The following is a 20,149-nucleotide window of genomic DNA, read 5'->3' on the forward strand; positions in this document are numbered from 1 at the left end:
CTTAAAGCACACCTAAAATTTCACTGGCTATGTCCTTGTCCATACCCCAACTAACCCCCCCCTTTTCTCCTGTACCACTAATTAGCTGCCAGCTCTACTATTAGCTGTCAACAGGTTATCAGTATTTCATTACTATTTCATATCCTTTAACTAGCAGATGATTGCAGTACGATGTTTACTCTTTTCTGTATGTGAGAAATTAATACTACTAGGCAAATGTCTTGCACCTTATATTGTTGTTCTACTCTGACATATGTCATTACCGGTCAGACTGTCTTTGCTAGAAATACGCTGTTTTTTTTTTCCTCTGAAATGCTAGATATTTCTCTTTATATTATGTGAAATTTTGCTTGTCTGAATATATGGAGCCTTCCTTGTGATATTATACTCTGACATATAGGTCATTTCTCCTGTTGAACTGTGTCTTTACTATAATGATACTGTTTCTTTTTTCATCTGATATGCTAGATTGTACTCTTATATTATGTAAATCTTGTATGTCTGAATATATGGAGCTTTTCTCCCCGGACCTCCGCTGAAAATGGGCATATACCCAGTCGGACTTTCCCGGTCAACAAATGTAAAATAAATAAATGTGTATATGTGTGTGTGTAGATATATATATATATATATATATATATATATATATATATATATACATATATTAGTAATAATAACAGTTAGGAAAGGGGAACTTTCCACTGCACAGTACAACTACACCACCTGCATTACAACAGCAACTACTGGTAATTGCAACATCAATCTAATGTAATGCGGCAGTTGGAACCTGATCAAAGGACTGTTGGTCGGTGGTAAGGAAGCCTACTCTTTAAGCATTTTTGATGGCCATTTCACCTGCATGAATGATGACATATGGACTGGGAAAGATTAATGCGAGTGAACTGATAAAAATATGTACCTGATGCTGTCAATTTTCATTATTCTTCAACGTATGGGTTCCAATACTCGGATCCAATTTTGATGTTATTCTAACAAGGCCATACTTCTGTGTATGCATGTTAATATTTGCACAGGGAAAACAGATGTCTGCTGCCTGTCATGCAGCTGAAGGGACATATGAGATTTATCTGTTGCTCTACCATCTTACTTTGCAGTTGTCTCATCTCTCTGAAGTAACCCTTTCTCTTTCAGCATAAGTAGAACAAGATAGTAATCATGCTACCCATCACAATAGGCAGGAGGAACTTGAGGCCAGCCAGGATTCGTTCTACTCACATACAGTGATCTGTATTTTAAATATATTCATCTCAAATATTACCTGCCCATGCTGTGGTTATAGCTGAGAAGTGAGAGGATGATGAGGCCACACGTGCCTCAACAGAGCAGTCCTGACTCCTCACTGGCAGGTAGCTCAATTTCATTGCTTGGGGTGGGCAGAGGTAGAGAGAGCAGCATGCATGTCTGCAGCCTGGATGGAGAGCTGCTTGTAGCAGACAGAAGATATGCTAACCTGGCTGACACTAACAGTCAAACTGCAGGGGTGGGTGTGGCCCCTACTTCAGGCAGCCTAATCCACTGTATTTTGATGGTTTGCAGTAGTGTCCCTTTGGGTGAGGAATGTGGATGGTATGCTGCTGCCTTTACCTCAACGTGTCTACACCTTCCTATTGTTTCATGCCCCATTCTCTTCTGCTTTTTCCTTCCCCCATTACTATCTGTTTTTCTGCCTGACCCCGATTTTGGTTTCCTGCATCCTATCTGTGAGCCAGTTTACAGTCAAACGGGTGAGATAGGAGTTTATTCCCAGTTTATTTAGCTTTTCTACTGTGCCTGATTGGGGAATTGTGTCAAAAGCTTCGGCCTGGTTGAGCTATGCTGTGTGCACTGTTTTACCTTCATCCATTGCTTTGGTGAACTTTTCAAAAAATCCACCAGGCTGAGTAAGCTTGACCTACCCTGGATGAATCCAAACTAAAACTGGTCCAATGTTTGGAGGTTCCCTATGTTCTGATTTATTAGATCCATGATAAGTTTTTTTTCCATAGCATTGCATATGATTCTGGTTAGACTTATGGGTCTGTAATTGCCTGCATCTATTGAAGCTCCTCCCTTATGCAGGGCAATAAATGTAGCTGTTATCTGTTCACATGGCACAAAACCTGTATGAAGGCTGAGATTGAATGGTTTTATGAGTGTGGCTAAATAATGCCTCATGCTATTTAAGATGCATCCAGGGACATTGTCAAGACCCATGGGTGCAGTATGTTTAGCTTTTGATAGCATTTTTAGGACATGGAGGCAAAACAGTTTTAGGTATATCTTGAGAGACAGACAGAGGGGAGAGAGGGATAATGTTAGAGCTAAATGTATCAGCCAGTTGTTTTCAGCCATCCTGCCAAGGGACACACTAGCATAGCTTCTCCATGAACTGCTTTGTGATTGTTCATTACTTCATATTTTCAGTTTTCCCAGTGTGGCCAGACATCTAAAATGGATGTTTTTCATATGGTAACCCGACTGCTGCTGGAAGTTTGATCCTGTCCATCAGATTGACTTGACTTGTGATGCTCTGATTGATTAAAGGCACTGGGCAAGATCAGCAGATAGGTTAAGCTGAGAACCGGAATCAGAGTAATTCTGAAAGTAAAAATGAATATGTATGAACCTCACTGCAATACAGAAAGTCATTGCTGGATTTAGCGTCTATGTTCTGTGCTATAGAATTTACAACTGATTTTGAAATAAAGATTCTGGTCTTGTCAGTTGCAGTTTTCACCCTTCATAGCCACTGTCATAGTTGTGTGGATGTTTTAATAATGCTAAACATGGCCTTTTATATCTGCCATAACCCTGAATTGTTTACTAGTTATAAAAAGCCTTTTCTGTGTCGCACCCTTAGATGTGCAGGTATCAACTTAACACTGTTATGTTTGCCAGGCTCTCCTTGGTCTGTGTTGTCTGTTGCCGAATATAAATGATGTTATTGGTCCCTCTGCATTACATTAGTAAAAGTGGCTACAAGTAGGTGTTTTATTACATTGTAAACAGCATAACAAAGTAAAAAATATTATATTATTTATTGGTTAGAAGTACTTGTTTCTAGAATACAGAAGAAATAGAACTGGACAACAGGCAGAAAGCAGTTTTTCATTTTTAATCTAAACAGAAGATAAGCACGGGCAGGAAGAGCAAAGAGGAAGCTAGTGCATTTAACAGCACAATGAACAAATATAACACACCCTGTGCCAGTAGAATTGAAATACATTTAAAACGACACTAGTAAAGAGTCAACTCAGTGGTGTATATGCATAAAGCCATCGATATGATGCAGATGACACAAGTTCGACTAGCAGCTGAGGTGATTGTAAGGGCTGACATTGACGTAGTAAGTGGCCGCAGTCATCTTGCTCATTCTGAGGGAGGACAGCTGTAGCACAGCACATGACTGACAACTAGTGGGAGGATTAGGTTTTGCACCCATGAAACACAAGCCTGTGTGCATGTAAGCTGAGACAACATGACTAGGCATGCTTCCTGCCACTGGCAACATAGAAAGGAGAAGGGGGGAGTGGGTTACTCCAGCAGAGAAGGGTAGGCTGCCTCACAATACTCATAAACTGGTGTGCTCCCTGCCACCTGACTTTCACCATGGGGGGGGGGGGGGATGAATGAACCGATAAGATACCACGGGCAGGAAAAATAGGTTGTGTGACTCTCTTCTAGCCCAGGGATGACTAGCTCTTGCACCCCCCCCCTCCCAAGAGAATGAGTGGGCCATTCAGGTGGAGATAGAGGAATCTCTGGGCAGGTCTAGTGAGGAATGATAGAACCAAAGAAAAAAATTTTAAATTATAAAAAGCTTCTGCTTTTCAAACAGAATTGCATTGTCAGCGTAGTCTTATGAAGGCTGCAAATCTATGGCACAAAAAGCATTCTTTTTCGGAACAGTAGACATTTACTCAGATTATTACAATATTTTGCTTCTCAAGCTCACTTACTTCGTTATTCTTGCTTTGCCATAAAAGAAAATTTTTGATGGGTGTAAATAGCCTACCACTGACAGTGACTGCTATTGTGATTCCCACATTACAGCACTACATTGGATGAAATGGGTATATTAAAGTCTCTCTATCACATGCTGTAACTAATGCAAGTCCTGATGCAGTCTAAACCCAACAGTTGAGCAAATTAGGGTATGTTCTGCTGTGTTCTGTTAGGGTTGCCAGATATGTGTGTGGGGGTGGGGCTGGGCCATCACTTGTGTTTCTGAAATATACAGTATTTTGTCTGCAAGGAGATATTCATGAGGGGGGTGGCTGCTAAATGGTGAATGCTTTATCATAGTAGGCTAACAGAAACAGACCTTGAGATAACTGTATTTATGTAGAATACAGGAAGCAGAGGACTCCTAGTGCAGCTTCCTTAAGAAGCCAATGTATTCAGAACCATCATGTACCTTCAAAAGTTCATGGAACAGGAACAGTTATAAGATAAAAGACTAATGAGTGAATTGACAATAAGCTGAAGATAAAATGTAGTGATTGAGGAGAAAATGAGTTATAATATTAAAGCCTAGTGAATGAAGGGAGATTGCTTGTTGCTTCTTGACCAACAGCTTACCCTATAGAAAGTGAAATGGAGATAATGACCCGTGCAGTATTGTGCAAACTAGAGGAGCAGTTGATATCGGGAGGGTAGTTAAAGCATTAATGGGACTTCAAAGAATCAGATTGAACTGGGATGTCTCATGAGGACAGGTTACAACTTTACAACTGGAGAGCAACAGGTTTAGAATGGTTATATGGGAATTTGTCATTGTGAGGGTTGTAAACAGTTGAAATGAGCTTCCAGAATTATTGCTGAAGAGCAACATCATTTAGCATTCGGGAAGGCACATGAAAAGTGTAATAGAGGAAGCAGTGGAGGGGCAACTGAGAAATACCATCTGCAACATCTAAGTAGGCTAGGGTGAAACAATGGCTTTGTCTGCTGATAGTACAGTTTTTTTTTTTTTTTTTGCTCAAGTGCACTGTAAAGAATTAGCATCTTGAGTTTCACCTTTATGTATTTCTAGCCTAAGAAAAACTATCAGAGATGCTTTTTTTCTGACTTTAAATGTTTAGGCAGTGCTGATTTAAAACAGTTAAACAATGAAAAAGGTAAACTACTTGCCATGTGTTTTGAGTGATGGCTGTGTTTCTGAAGACATTTCACTCAGCACACATTAATACATTAAACACTGTCTGATGGCTCTCTTCAAACTGTTTACTATATAATTATGTGAAAACTGCTCTTAATTTGTGTTATAATCTAGAATTGTTCAGTAAATCATTGTTTAACTTGAGATAGTATTAGAATTATCTTAAAGTGCATTCATTTAGAAAATAATAGCCTGATAATGAAGTGGTTTTGTCTTACTGTAGCAGCAACCCTGGATTGATTCTGTACCTAGTGACATAAGATATGTTCTTTGGTGCTTAGAATTAATTGCTATGGACAATATATTATTTTCTAGACAGTTTAGTGCTGTATTTCAAATGCATTGCAACAATCTCTTTCCTTAACTTGTTGCCATCAGTGCCATTGGGCATGAACATGAAATTCTTCTGCGTGAAATGCTTCAAGAGAAGAAGCTGTCCTTTTTAGGTAAGACTCAGTAAGAAGACATTTACATTTGTTTCACAAAGATTTTAGTGGCTTGTTTACTTAAGGGAAAAAGTGCCTCTGTGCGCAGTGTATTATAAAGTGAAACAAGAGTCAAAGATGATTGATGCTGTGCATGTTATCTTTTATTGATTTAGAATCGGGCAGGAACTCTGTTACTTAATACTGTGCATATGCCATGCATGCATGCACAGACTTGCAATTAATGTTTTATGGAATAAGTAGCTGAACATTTCCCAAATATCTGCTTCAGTATTATTCTGGTGTCCTGAGAATTCACCTATAATCTTTGTCCTTTGAGGCCTTGAAGGATGTAGAAATTATATATGAAAAATAAAGAAATGTAATGCTGAAATAAAGTCACTGTATGTGACAAGTTTGGATTTTAGAAAGGTAAGAGAAAGGCTCACTATCATTCCAATGGCAAAATTTCTGTAAATTGTTTTACTATTTAAAGTTGTACTACAGCAGTCAACATTTAGAATAAATTGCGTTATGCTACATTTGTTTTACTAGCATGTTGATACTAATATAGGCAGTATATTATTCTAGCATTAATTTCTGCCCTGTTTTACATATTCTGTTAGGCTGGTGTTTAAAAGAAGTAACAAAGGAGAGAACTTTTTTTACAAATACATTTTAATTTGCTTTGCAGACATGTAACACTGCCACAGTTACTGGTGTTTAGAAGGTGCTTTTGAACTCTTGTTTTTAACACCTAACTAAATTAAGCAGATGTCCTCATCTGGAATAGCGAGGAATTTGTCATGCTTCATAATCAGTAGCTGATCTTTTACTTAGAAAATGTAATAATAAACTGTTAAAAGTATGGAACAGTATTTTTCCTCCAGTTGCGAAGCACAGCTGTGAATTGAAATCTGAAACATTCAGGCTTGTTACAGTTTTGTCCAAAGGATATTATTTGATGCATATATTTACTTAAAATGGCTGAACAGAATTGAAATTATTAAAGATATAAAATATTTTTTAAGTAAAACATTTTTACAGAAATGTTTCTTACCTACATTTTTTGTGCAACTGTCTTGTGTTAATTTGCAACAGAAGGTAATTAGATGTGTCATAAGCTCATTTTATCTGCTGTGACAGTTCTTCAAGTCTTGTTTTGAAAGAACAATGAAAATATTGTAAGTAAGGATCTGGGAGATGACAGAAGAGCAGGTGTGGACGCTGGATAGCTGCAGCTGTAGTCTTGCATGCAGCGTTCTCTGATGTCAGATATTCTCAGGACTTGGACATCATTTGCTGAGTGCATTGTGAAAAGAGGTATAATATATATGATATTAATATGAAGTAGTATATGGGTTGTTAGCATTTAGGTAGAATGGTATACAGTGGTGTCAGAATAAAGTGATAGCACTTATGTTTATTACTTTTTCTTTATTTTTTTGTATAAAGTGTGCATCATGGTTTTATTCTTGTTGCTTGGTGGTGTTTTTTGCATTATAACACTCCCACACTGTATGAAGAGAAAATATTCCCTTTTGTTTTCATGTTTAGAACTTGAGATGAATTGAATGTGGCTTATTGGCATCTAAGTAACTACTATAAAGCTTTCCTTATGAATCACCAACATTTAACTGGATGAGGACTCAACTCACCAAGTTAAATTGGCAAGGATTTATACTACTGAATAAGTAAAAGTGTTTTTTATTTATTTATTGCAGGGGGAAAGCCCTCTCGACACTGTCAGTACCAACTCCAGTTGCCCAAATAGAAGGGAAAAATCACCACAAAATGGAATCACTACCAGAGAACACTTAAATGCACTGACAGCACATTTGTGAAAACAGTGATCAGTAAGTTCAACACTGGGTAGCTGAATTTGATGAACGGAGTCCTCATAAAGTTGGGACTTTGGAAATGTAGAGAAGCCTACTATAAACCACTCTAATGCTTCTGCCATTTTTAGTGATCGTTATACTGCAGCATTTTTTCTTGTTTTTTTTAACATTTATTGCAGTCCTTCAGCCTGTAAAAATCATATGACCTTTAGTACTTCAGGGCAGTCAACAAGGACAGGTGATGATATGTACTCATCTTTTGGTACTCTAGCTGACCACTTTCTAGCCATGATACCTCCCATCCCTAACATGGACAGATTGGTAGCAGTGATGTGCATGTGTTCCACCCAAGAGCCTTTATGCTTTGTCTTTACATTTCTTACATTTAATGTCTTTTTCATACTGGCAAGTCCTGAAGTAACTGAGATCATGCTCATTGATTGTTTACAAAGAGATAGACTATGGGATGTTAAGTTTCAATGCCTTCTGTCATCAGCGTGCCACGGCAGCCCCCTTTTGCTGCTTGTCCATCAACTATTGGCTGGGACATTCCTTCCTTTATAATTGTCACTGCCACAGCCGGTCTTTTCTCTCAGCAGCTGGCGTCCAAGTGGAGTTGTAGTGAATGCATACAGCTGACTGTCAGTGCCAGTGGAAGTGAGCAGTGTTTTATTTCAGGATGTACATTGAAAAAGATAGATTGGTAAACAAATGTGCCAATGGGTGGAGTTGATGGCTTGGGGGAGGGAATGAAAGCAAAAAGAATGATAGGAACAGGACATTGGGCTTCTTCCATAGTCTGGCACTACACTTTACATATATATTAAATTTATAACGTTCAATAAAGCTATTAAAGAGCTTGTCCTGTTCTTTAAATAAGTGTTTAACGCTATGGGTAGAATTTATTCCTTCCAATGTTTTACATTAAGCCCTCTCAAAATCAAACTCACCATGATGGGGTCTTAGAGTACATTAGTACAGGTGATGAACCCAGCCTTCCTAGTAAGTAAACCCCTGTAGAATCCTCTCAAGCCTTTTAACTTAAAGAGAAAAAAATAAGTTCCAAATAGCAGTAAAATTAATGGATGCTATTCATTTGATCCAATATGAGTTTGTCTATTTTAAATGGATTCTGCACTTCATCAAATTTATTTGGTCAATGTATGAAGAATCCATTAAATCTGAGCATTAGAGCAGTTTATAGTGGACTTCTCTACACTTCCAAAGTCCCAACTTCATGAGGACTCCATTCATTAAAACAGATAAGGTGCATGTGTGTTTTAATGTGTGTGCATGCATTTGCATGAATGTATGCATGTGTTTTTGAGCTTGTGTGTGTTGGGATTTGGGTTTGGGGTGACATTTTGGAGTTTGGTGCAAAATCAGTAACAGTGTGGTAAGGAGTTTGTCTTTATTCTCTACTGCTAAGCGATGTCTAAGTTACTATATATAAGTAGTGGGGCTGTGAGGAGTGCAGGGGTGCTTGTCACTTGTAAAATCACTGGTTTTTGTTAATCATTTGAGCTGTTCTGTGTTTCAATTTAGTGAATTTCGAAGTTTCAGTATAGACCTATAATTAATGTTTATAATATTTTGGAAACTTTTTAAGATAACACCAAGGTAATATAACTTAAAATTCGGAATCCTGAATCTATCAAAGGCAGTTGGAAAGGTGAGAGTTCTCCAGGAGCCCTGTGATGATTATTTTCCCAGATAAAGGTTGAGATCTGAGTAAATTTTCTAAAGAATTTCACTGGGAGACAACAGGAATGGCTTATACTAAATATATGTGAGGAGAAAATATCTGACATCTGTAATCCCCTGCTGAAAATCTAGCCTCAAGTCCTACCAGTGAGCAAAGTAATCAGTACATGTCTTGACAAGTTGCTCATACTCCATCTTTATGGTATTTTAGATCAGAGGTAGTGTGAGCTCCTAAGTATTTAAAAGAAGTCTCCCTTCAGGAGGAGTGAGATGTTATAATTTACGGGTGAAGCCATAGTTTTGGGATTGTTTAACTTGTCTTGCCATATTACTGAACTCCTCTATTATTAGTAGTAAATCTAGTTGGGTATTATGGCCCCTAAATAAATCACCATATAATCTGCATAAACTTTTGACTTCTGTTGCCAATATTATAATCCAAACCCTTCTTATATCTTAGTTTTTAAGCCAGAGGTTCTAACTATAGGGAGAAAAAGGGACACCGCTGCCTAGTGCCTCTAGGAATCCTAAAGGGTGGTGAGGTAAAACCACCTAGCTTAAATCTGGCTGTGGCATTATTGTAGAGATTTTGGATCATCTGAATACATTTCTGTGGGAATCCAAAACAAGCTAGAATTATCATCATAAATTGCCAGTTGACTCAGTCAAAAGCTTTTTCAGCGTCACATTTCATGTACAAAAGAGGTTTAGACTCTTATAGGGGTATCATCTTTAATCAGTAAAGTTTTTAATGTAGTGTTAAATGGGGTCTATATCACATAGTCAAAGTTACGTAACTTCGAACACCTAATGGTCGAACCATTATGTTCGAAGTACATTACTTCGACTACTTAAAAAAAAAAAAAAACAATGGACAACAAAATAAACTGTTGTAAGTAGGGGGGCAAACCCCCCCTGCACCCCCCATGTGGGGAGGTTGCGCCCACCACACCCTCTGCTACTTAAATATACCAACTTTGGGATCGCACCACATTGAAGTGAATGGAAACCTCCGCCTATGGAGATTTCCATTCATACGCTCGAACTTTTACAAATTCGAACATATGATCTCGACCATATGCGGTTCGAACTTGTAAATGTTCGATGACGTTATAAGGAACCCTGTTAAATGTTTGCTGTTCTTTCATAAAACCTATTTTGACAGGATGGATCAAATCTGTTAACTTGAGTATTAAGTTTGTGGACCAGAATTAAAGTAAATAATTTATAATTGGCATTTGGCACCAATATGAGATGGTAACAAGCAGGACGTAGAGGGCATTTCCCCAGCTTTACTATAAGAGATATTAAGGCCTCCCTTAGCTTTTAGGGCAAGATGTGCCTGTGAGTATCTGGTTGCATATGATTGAAAAATCATCAATGAGTCCCTGTCCGGCAGCCTTCAAAATCTCTAGTGGCAGGACGTCCAGACTGGGGCCTTTACCTTTCTCTGCCTTCCTCAGTGCAATCTCAAATTTTTACTTAATAATTGGAACTGGAAGAGATTGTCAGATAACTGAGCTGAGGCAAATTCAGACTGCCTAAGAAGTGGTCTAGCATAACCTCCATACCTGCCAAAAGAATTACCCATATATAAGGAGATGAAAAAATCCTGAAAAGCATGGAGAATTTTATTGGGAGTTTGTCCAAATAACCTTGTATTATGATATCTTATTTTTGTAATAAGACCTCGAGCTGCCTGCAATCTCAGTCTACTAGCTAAAGAATTCTAAGCTTCTGGGGAGTAAGTAAAGTCACTCAACTTTACAGCCCTTGACATTTTATGGACTTTTCTCTCTAAAATATATTCTAATTTAGACTGCAGCTGAAGATGTTCTCCCACTTTACCCTTGTCTGATTGTAAATCTGTCTTCTTCAATTCCTGTAACTTATATTGTATCTCATAAGATTTGTTCATTCTGTTCTTTCATTTTTCTTTTAATTAAGTATTTGTGTATTGTCTCTTCTAATGTACATTTTACAATGTATCATTGTTGTGTATCAATTGCCCCGTCTGGTTTTACATTAGGGTGTACAGAAGCATATTGCCTGGATAACAAGTTACCAAACTCAGTTAGGATTATAACAGTAAATGTCCAGTTTCCGTGCCTTATCTAAAAATTTCTAATCTGGCTTAATGAAAAACATTGTCTGAATACATCCTGTTACCAGTCACTTCATTATGAATTAGGTTTACTGTGTTCTGCAGATACCATTCTTTTTCGAGAACAGATAAAATTTTTGTATCTATAAGAGTAACAGGTAAAAGCAGGTTTCCCTATTAATGCACTTGTCATTATATTGACAAAACCCATAGCCTGAAAGTACCTACCTAAGAATCATTTTAGGGCAGGTATAATAGATAAACTGGCCCTGATTGAGCATCCTCCCCCCGAAAAAAGGTGTTTTCCAATCCCCTGCAAAAATTGTGAAGACCTCATTAAATGCCATCAGTTCTCTACACCATGCAGGCATATGATCCACTTTCATGTCTGGGGGATATATACATTAATTAAAGTAGCCCTTAACAGTCCCACCCATCTTTTACATGCAACATACTTTCCTGACCTGTGTGAGAGCACACGCTCCAAAAGAAAAGGTGGTCCCAATTTAGTCAAAATGCATGTACCTCCACAAAAATGAAACCAAGATCAAGACAATTTAGTGTGTTTCTCATTAGAAAGATATGTCTCTTATAGCAAGAGTATTGAGAGGACCTTATACCTCAGAATAGCAAACATCTTGGATCACTTATGAGAAGAGTTTGGCCCATTGACATTCCAGATCATACTTTAATAAGGCATGTTTCTGCACATCAAAAATGTGATATTCTGGCTTATCCTGTGTCCATAATAAAAAAGCATTCTCGTACGCACTCTTTGTAGGTGAATATAGACTTAAGCTTAACACAAAAATACACTGCAGATAAATATGTACATATAACTAACCTTAACTTTAAACTTGTAAGAGAGTAAGGAATAGCTAGATATACTACCAAAATTACGTAGCCTTAGTAAAGTAAACATACAGGGCTATAAGACCAAAAAAAAAAAACTAAGATTTTGCTCTGTGTGAGATAAATCTAACACTAAGTCTTGCCAGAGGACTCCTGGTGAAATACTGCAGGAGGTCCATGTAAAAATTAACAGGAAGTCTAAATTTACAAGGTTAAAGTAATAAAATAAGTCAGTCTAGACATTGACACAGAAGAGTCTCTTGATAAGAATGCAGTAATAGAACTGGGAGTAGAAACCGAGGAAGGGACAGCTGGTTCTCATACTAATAGAAAAGACCAAAGAAGAACCTGAACAGAGTCTTAGACTTCTCTGTGCTATATCAAAGCAGACTTCTCTGTGCTATATCAAAGCACAGAGCAAGTCAGAAACAGAAGACAGACTGTTAGGTAAAAACAGGTAAAAATGTCTTTGAGAAACAAAAAAGGACAACAGTCAATTCCCTGACAGAAGAAACTTGTTTCATGAGTTCCACTTTATAAGGGATTAACTAACTGAAAGGGAGAAGCCTGGAGCTGTATTTGTTGGGTTGGGGTGGGGGGCAGGCCATGACCTCCACTTCACACCAGAATACTGATTTTGCCGACCTTCAGTTAAACAATGTCTATTACAAAAATCTGAGTGGGAATACAAAACTCTAAGCAGGGCTAGAGAGAACATAACGACAGTAGATGGAGACCCCCCCTCCAAAAAACTGTCAAACTTCATACCCTACTTTAGCAAAGGAATTACCTGATGTTCATTGTGTTACACTGCTGCAGTCATTACTCTTGGGTTATCCTGCTGTCAGGCGGTTCCCCAGTTGGCCTGAGTTCCAAAGTCTTGGTCCGGCGTCAGTTGCTGTCGCCTCCTCCCTGACGTCAGTGCGACAGGGGTATATAAGATGCAGCCAATGCCATTTTCTTCAGTCTTTCTTGCCATGCAGTGCCCGAAGCAAAAGCAGTTCGCAAGTGCCGGTCGGCCGTCTCATGAGATTTTCATTCCGAATCCAGAACCGAAGTCTTCTACAAAGCTAAGTACCCCATTGGGGAAACTTTTTCGTGCCTCAGACCGATGTCAGTAAAAGTTAATAACTGTATTTCTTGTGGGAAGCAAATACCTCATAAGGATTTCCATTCCTATTGTATCCCATGCCTAGGCCCAGACCACGACGTCACTGGTTGTCAGTTTTGTGCTAGGTTTAACAAGTGCACTAGTAAACGTCGGTTTGATTTTGCCCGACATTATTTTGGTAGAAAGTTCAAGGCCGGAATACACAAAAAGCGCAAAGACAAGGACAGGCATCCGAGGCCCAAAACTGACGATGAAGCCTCTTCTAGGCCAGTCGCCGGTTCTCCGGTTTTCAGCGAGGTGCCTTTGCAGCCCCTGACGACTGCTTCTGTAGAACCACAGGCCGCCTCCGACTCCCATGTGGAGATGGCTGGGCCTTTGGACGCACAAGTTATTCAGCCTACCGAAACTAATCCTTCAGAGGTATCCGGAGTAGCTGAGCAACCCACAGCCTCAGAGGGTGTCTACAGACCTACTCAGTTAAGCATTAAACCCTCAGCTAAGTCTAAGCCTCCCTTAAAATCAAAGAAACAAATACAGCATTCTCCAGGGCAGGCCTCCATGCCCAAGAAACAAATGCTCAAAATGGCCGAAGACCTAATCACTCTGATCAGGGGGTCCCATCCCCCTCCTGATAAAAGGCCTAGACAGGATGCAGACTATGATTCATCCGACCAGGTGTCCATCTCTTCTGATTCATCCTCAGACCTAGGATATTCTTTACCCCCTTATGAGGATTCTGATGCTGAGGAATCAATTCCATCAGCCTCACCGCCTGAGGACTACTCCTTTGGGGAAACCCTACATACCATGAGGGAGCATTTCCACTGGGAAGGCCAGGATTACTCAAAATCCAAGAAAAGGCTCAGAGACCTCCTTTTATTACCTCAACACAGACCCCTTGCTATTCCGCCATTGTTAGATATTGTGGATGATATGTATACTGAATCCAGCTTAAATCCTGATTCCCTACCTCCAGCCCCTGTTAAACCTGACAGATGCTACGGAGTCCCTGACTCACACAAATTTCTGTATAAAAGCCCTGTAGCTGACCCTGAAACTATTTCTAAGGGACCCAAAGGGGTTAAGGCCTCATCAGCCAAGAATCCAGTTCCCTCTGACAGAGATTCCAGAGCATTAGACAGATGGGGAAAGAAAGTATGTACGTCTGCAACTTTAGCAATGAGAGCTTTAAATTGCCAGTTTCACATTCTAAAATATCAGCAGTTTTTACTGTCTCAGTTAAAACAAAAAATGCTTCCAGAATCAGATCCTCCTAATTTTAAAGAAATGCAGGATTTATTGCATGCAGCTGAACAAGTGGGAAAGCATACTTTGCAATGTGGTTTTGATTCTCTAGAGGCCTCCTGCAGAGCAGCAGTTACAGGCTCTGTCATTAGAAGACATGCTTGGTTAAAAGAACATACATTACCAGATCATGTTAAAGCAAAATTATTGGATGCACCTTTGCAGCAGGATGTGTTATTTGGAGTTAAGGCAGAAGAGGAATTAAAGAAAATGGAGGATAAGGCAAAATCTATGCAAACGGTGAATGATTTCTTACAGGTTCAGCCTCCTAGATTTAGCAGAAACTGGCCAACTAAGAATTGGTCCTTTCCAATTACAGACAGGCCTCAAAGGGGAAGATACAGACGTCCAAGAGGTAGAGGCCAAACAAAAGGTCCTTACAGGCCTAGACAATGGGTTGCATCAGGCCAGAAAGAAGGGGAAGACAGGCCCCAACCATATAAAAAGCAGCTCCAATGACTTCCCACTACAGCTGCCAAACAAATCACTCTTGGCAGCCTCCTTGGGAGGAAAACTGGCACTCTTCTACCACAACTGGCAAATGATCACCAAAGACAAATGGGTTCTCAACATTGTATTTCAAGGTTACAGGTTCCACTTTCACATTCTGCCAAGGTTAAAAGGAATGCCAAATCTGCCACCAAATCAATGGGCAGAGGCTCAAAAACAAATTACAGCACTCATGGATATAAAAGCTATTCAAAAGGTACCATCACAGGAGCAAGGACAAGGATTTTACTCGACTCTTTCTGGTACCCAGAAAGGACAAAGCCTAGAGGCCCATTCTGGATCTTTCATCTCTAAACACTTACCTGGATGTTCCGAAATTCAAAATGTTGACACTACAGCAGCTTCTTCCCATGCTGGGCAAGAAAGCTTGGCTCGTGACCTTGGACCTCAAGGAGGCATACCTGCATGTCCCTATCGGACAAAACTGCAGAAGATACCTCAGATTCATAGCTGGTTCAATGCACTACCAATTCTCTGCACTGCCCTATGGCTTATCTACTGCGCCCAGGGTCTTCACAAAGTGCCTGGCACCAGTAATTGCATTTTGCAGACAGAAAGGAATTCAAATTCATCCGTATCTGGATGACTGCCTGATTCAATCTGGGAGCAAGGACATTCTTCTAAAGCATCTGGCATTTGTAACAAAGTTATTAAGTTACCTGGGGGTACACAGTAAATGAAAAGAAATCAAAGCTAGTGCCCTCACAAGAGATTATATTCCTGGGTGCCAGCTTGAACACAATGGCCCAGATGGCTTATCTCACGCCAGACAAGCAAGGACAACTGACTCAATACTTTCAATTGATGGCAACAAAGACCCAACTCTCTGCAAGAAAAATTCTGCAGGCCTTGGGTTACATGGCATCCTGCATACTACTAATTCCATATGCCAGACTGCATATGAGGAAACTACAGTGGTACCTAAAGAATGTATGGTCTCAACACTGTCAAAGTTTGGAAACAGTTATACCACTAATTCCTTGCCTTCAACAGGAGTTTCAGTGGTGGGCTCAAGCTTGTCACCTCAACAAGGGACAGCCTTTTACACAACCCACAGCCAGGCAAACACTGACAACAGATGCATCGGATTACGCCTGGGGAGCACACATGGCAGGCAAATGTATTCAGGGCACGTGGCCAGCAGAACAAAGGCATCTTCACATCAATCAAAAAGAGATGCTAGCTGTACAAAATGCCCTTATAGCATTCAAGGACCTGCTGCATCCAGGACAACTACTACTAAAGACAGACAACACCACAGTTATGTGGTACATAAACAAGCAAGGGGGCACTTACTCCTACCCCCTATGCAGACAAGCCATGACCTTGTGGAACACAGCTATAAACCTTCAAGTTCATCTGCAAGCACAATTCCTGCCAGGAGAGAAAAACACACTGGCAGATGACTTAAGCAGAAACATCATGGATCCCCATTAAGGGGAATTGAATCCACAAATATTCAGAATGATAACACAGAAATGGTGGTGCCCGGACATAGATCTGTTTGCATCCCCAATGAACTGCCAGCTACAAAAATTCTGCACAAGGAGTTACCATCCACAAGCATGGAAAGTGGATGCCCTCTCATTCAGCTGGGAGAACCTACAAGTATATGCTTTCCCACCACTACCTCTCCTGCCAAAGGTACTCATAAAAGCCAGGCAAGAAGAGCCAAAGATGATCCTGATTGCACCAGACTGGCCATGCCAGCACTGGTACCCAATCTTAAGGAGTTTAGCACAAGAACCACCCTGGATTTTGCCTCAAATCCCACATCTGCTGACTCAGCACAACAATCAAATACTACACAGCCAGCTAAAGACCTTAAACCTAGCTGCATGGAAGATTCCTTAGTCAAGCAAGCAATGCCTCTCTCCAAAGCTGTTATGGATGTCATTCTGGAGGCCAGAAGGCCTAGTACCAGGAAAGCCTATTCGGATAAATGGAAGAGATTCTGTGCCTGGAACCAAGCTCACAGCCTTGACCCTCTTGTCCCAAACATTCCTCAGATACTACAATACTTAACTGAGATGCTGGACAAAGGCCTCTCCTTTTCATCCATCAAGATCCACGCCTCTGCCATCTCTGCTCATTACAACACAGATCCACCAATTTTCTCTAATTCTCTGTTAAAACAGTACCTCAGAGGGGCTAAAAACATAAGACCACCCCGTAGAGCACCTACTCAAACTTGGGACCTCAACTTTGTTTTGGAAAAATTAACTTTATCTCCTTTTGAGCCAGCTAACACAGCAGAATTAAAATATATCTCTTGGAAAACTGCTCTGCTCCTGGCAATAACATCAGCACGGAGAGTTTCAGAATTACAGGCACTAATGGCAGTTGAACCTTTCCTCATTTTCCACCAGGACAGGGTGTCTTTAAGAACTAACCCTACGTTTATGCCAAAGGTGGTATCCAGTGTGGCCCTAAACCAAACTATTCACCTGCCAACTTTTTATCCTAAACCACAGAATAAACGAGAGAGACTACTGCATTCTTTGGACATTCACAGGCAGTTACGCTTCTACTTGAACAAAACCAAAGCTTTCAGAAAATCTGAGCAATTATTGGTAGCATATGCTACAGGAGCACAGGGAAAAGTCATTTCAAAACAGACTATTTCAAAATGGATAGGACATTGTGTACGTTTCTGCTACACATACCATGGAAAACCTGTACCTAGCAGCATTAGATCTCAGTCCACCAGAGCAACAGCCACTTCAACTGCCTACCTCAGAGGAGTGCCTACCAAGGATATTTTGGAAGCAGCAACTTGGAGTTCTGTACATACCTTCACCAAGCATTACCATCTGCCTCTATATTCTAAATCCAGAGCTGGCTTCACCACTGCATTGCTGCAGGGCCTTATAGCCACCCATAATGCCTTATAGAACCAGCCACCCTACCTCAGCTTTGGGATTCTACCCAAGTATAATGACTGCAGCAGTGTAACACGATGAACATAGTACAGTTTTGTACCTACCATAAATGTAGATGTTCGAGTGTATACACTGCTGCAGTCCAGGTTACCCTCCCTCCTTCCTGTCTTACTGGCTGGTACGTACTTATGTCTTCTACCCTTTACTACCTATGGGGAGTATTTGCTGGTAGCTGTAAGTTGTTGTTTGCCTTCTTATGTATGTTTTATTAGCAATTGGAATTGCCTACCTATTTAGAGGCACCTGACATCTGGAGCAAGAAAAACTGAAGAAAATGGCATCGGCTGCATCTTATATACCCCTGTTGCACTGACGTCAGGGAGGAGGCGACAGCAACCGATGCCGGACCAAGACTTTGGAACTCAGGCCTACTGGGGAACCGCCTGACGACAGGATAACCCAACTGTAATGACTGCAGCAGTGTGTACACTCGAACATCTACATTTATGGTAGGTACAAAACTGTACTTTATACATTACAAAGAGTGGAAAATGTCCTGATAAGCTCAATTGAGACTCTTAACAACAAGATTACTATAATAAAGTTGTGAGAATGTTGTGGTATTTGTTTGATTTGAGTGCATGGGGAAGGGTCTTAGTATTGGGGTTGGTACAAAGGAAGTACCGTTGTACTGATAGTTATAATTTCATTGGGATTGTAGGTATAGCTTCTTTGGGATTAAAAATTGTCGATAAGGTTAGATGTAGAATAAGAAAGAGTCTTGGTAAGGGAATTGTTACATGTACAGGACTGTTTATTGAGAGGTATAACTGCAAATAGATTTTAAATTGTAGATTAGATATTTCTGATATCTGCTGGGATCAAGTTCCACTGTTTAGCAAATTATACAGTTTACAGATCTCACTGTTACGATTTTTTGATTTTTAAGTTAGTACTGTTTGCTAGGTTAGTGAGTGCAGTTTTCTGGAGGGTATCAGTTCAGTAGCTGGCTTAGTGGCAGGGCATCTGTCTTGAGGTATAGAGGCTGCTGTGGTTAGTATTAATATGAGAAAAATCTAGTAGATTAGATGGCTTCAACCAATTAAGCTAGTCAAGTGCCACACAGTGATGTGTTTAGATAATATGGTTACTTGCCAACTTTGCAGTTTTATTGTAAATTTGTTCCAGTTTTGCTAGCAGAGAGGACTATAGGTTAGTGAAAGTTGATGGGGCTGATTTACTTACTTGCTGGGAAGGTCCAACTGAGCAAAGCACCTTTTCAGTGGAGGCCCATGGAGAAAAGCTCCATATTACATATATGAGACAAGGGAGTAGATAGCTCTGAGCTATAGTCTTATGAGAATATTCTGTTAAGAATTGTTTCACTTTATAAAGAGCTCCTAGTGTATAGTTATTTTTTTGAATTGCATGTTGGATGTGCTAATCAAATTTTAAACTATGTTCTTTTATCATTCCCAGTAATATTGTGCTTTGCACTAACTCATTTCTTGCATTATTGATAATATTGTTGTGTCACAACAGTTTGGTTGTTGGGTTGGAGGTGAAAATACCATTAGTTTAGTCAATTTAAATTGCTGTATGGCAGACATCCCTGAGACTTGCGAGATGTAGCAAAAGAATCATGGGAGTAGGAAAAAAAACTTTAAAAGTATAATAAGACAGTCTGTGGAAATGAACAGGTTAAGAATTATAATGTCTCTAGTAAGAGAACATATGAAGAGGACGTAACATGTATAACAAAGAACATATAGCAGAAATGCTTTTCCTAAAAAGTTCAGACTAGGAATTAAGGTACTTGAATTTTACCCACTGCTGAATACAAGATAGTTGCAAAATGACAAGACCCTTTTGAAGTGATAGAGAAACTAAATTAAGTGAATTGTAAAGTGAGGCAACAAGAAAAAAGAAAGGCAGAACATTGTACCACCTAAATATTCTGAGACTGTTTCTGATTTCTATAGTATGTTTGCTTGGGCAGTTAAAGTTCCCATGGCAGGTACATAAGTCAAAATTTTGGGAGACACTATCTAGGTATCAGAAGCATGAAATAATTCATACTCCGGAATAAAAACGTGTTATCAGAGTTTTCTGGTACAACCATTTTAATTCAGCACAACATAAGAACTGTATATGGAGAAAAGACACACTTAAAACTGTACCAAATACAAGAGTCCCAAAATGTTTAAACTTGGAGTTATGTAATCTCAGAGTGAGGGGAATTGTCCCATTATAC

At 39.7% G+C, this 20,149-nt stretch overlaps 1 protein-coding gene across 3 annotated transcripts in view; it reads left to right on the forward strand.

The window, feature by feature from the left end:
* The window catches only part of CDIN1 (CDAN1 interacting nuclease 1), a 1,534,920-nt gene that overhangs the window by 843,957 nt on the left and 670,814 nt on the right, over positions 1–20,149 (forward strand). For all 3 annotated transcript variants that reach the window (XM_044075938.1, XM_044075929.1, XM_044075948.1), the window contains one exon: positions 5,540–5,607. In XM_044075938.1, the coding sequence (XP_043931873.1) occupies positions 5,540–5,607 (68 nt within the window). The remainder of the gene's footprint in view (positions 1–5,539; positions 5,608–20,149) is intronic.

Source organism: Protopterus annectens, chromosome 1.part1 (assembly GCF_019279795.1).
Source record: "Protopterus annectens isolate FY-2018-M chromosome 1.part1, PAN1.0, whole genome shotgun sequence".
Lineage (NCBI taxonomy): Eukaryota > Metazoa > Chordata > Ceratodontiformes > Protopteridae > Protopterus > Protopterus annectens.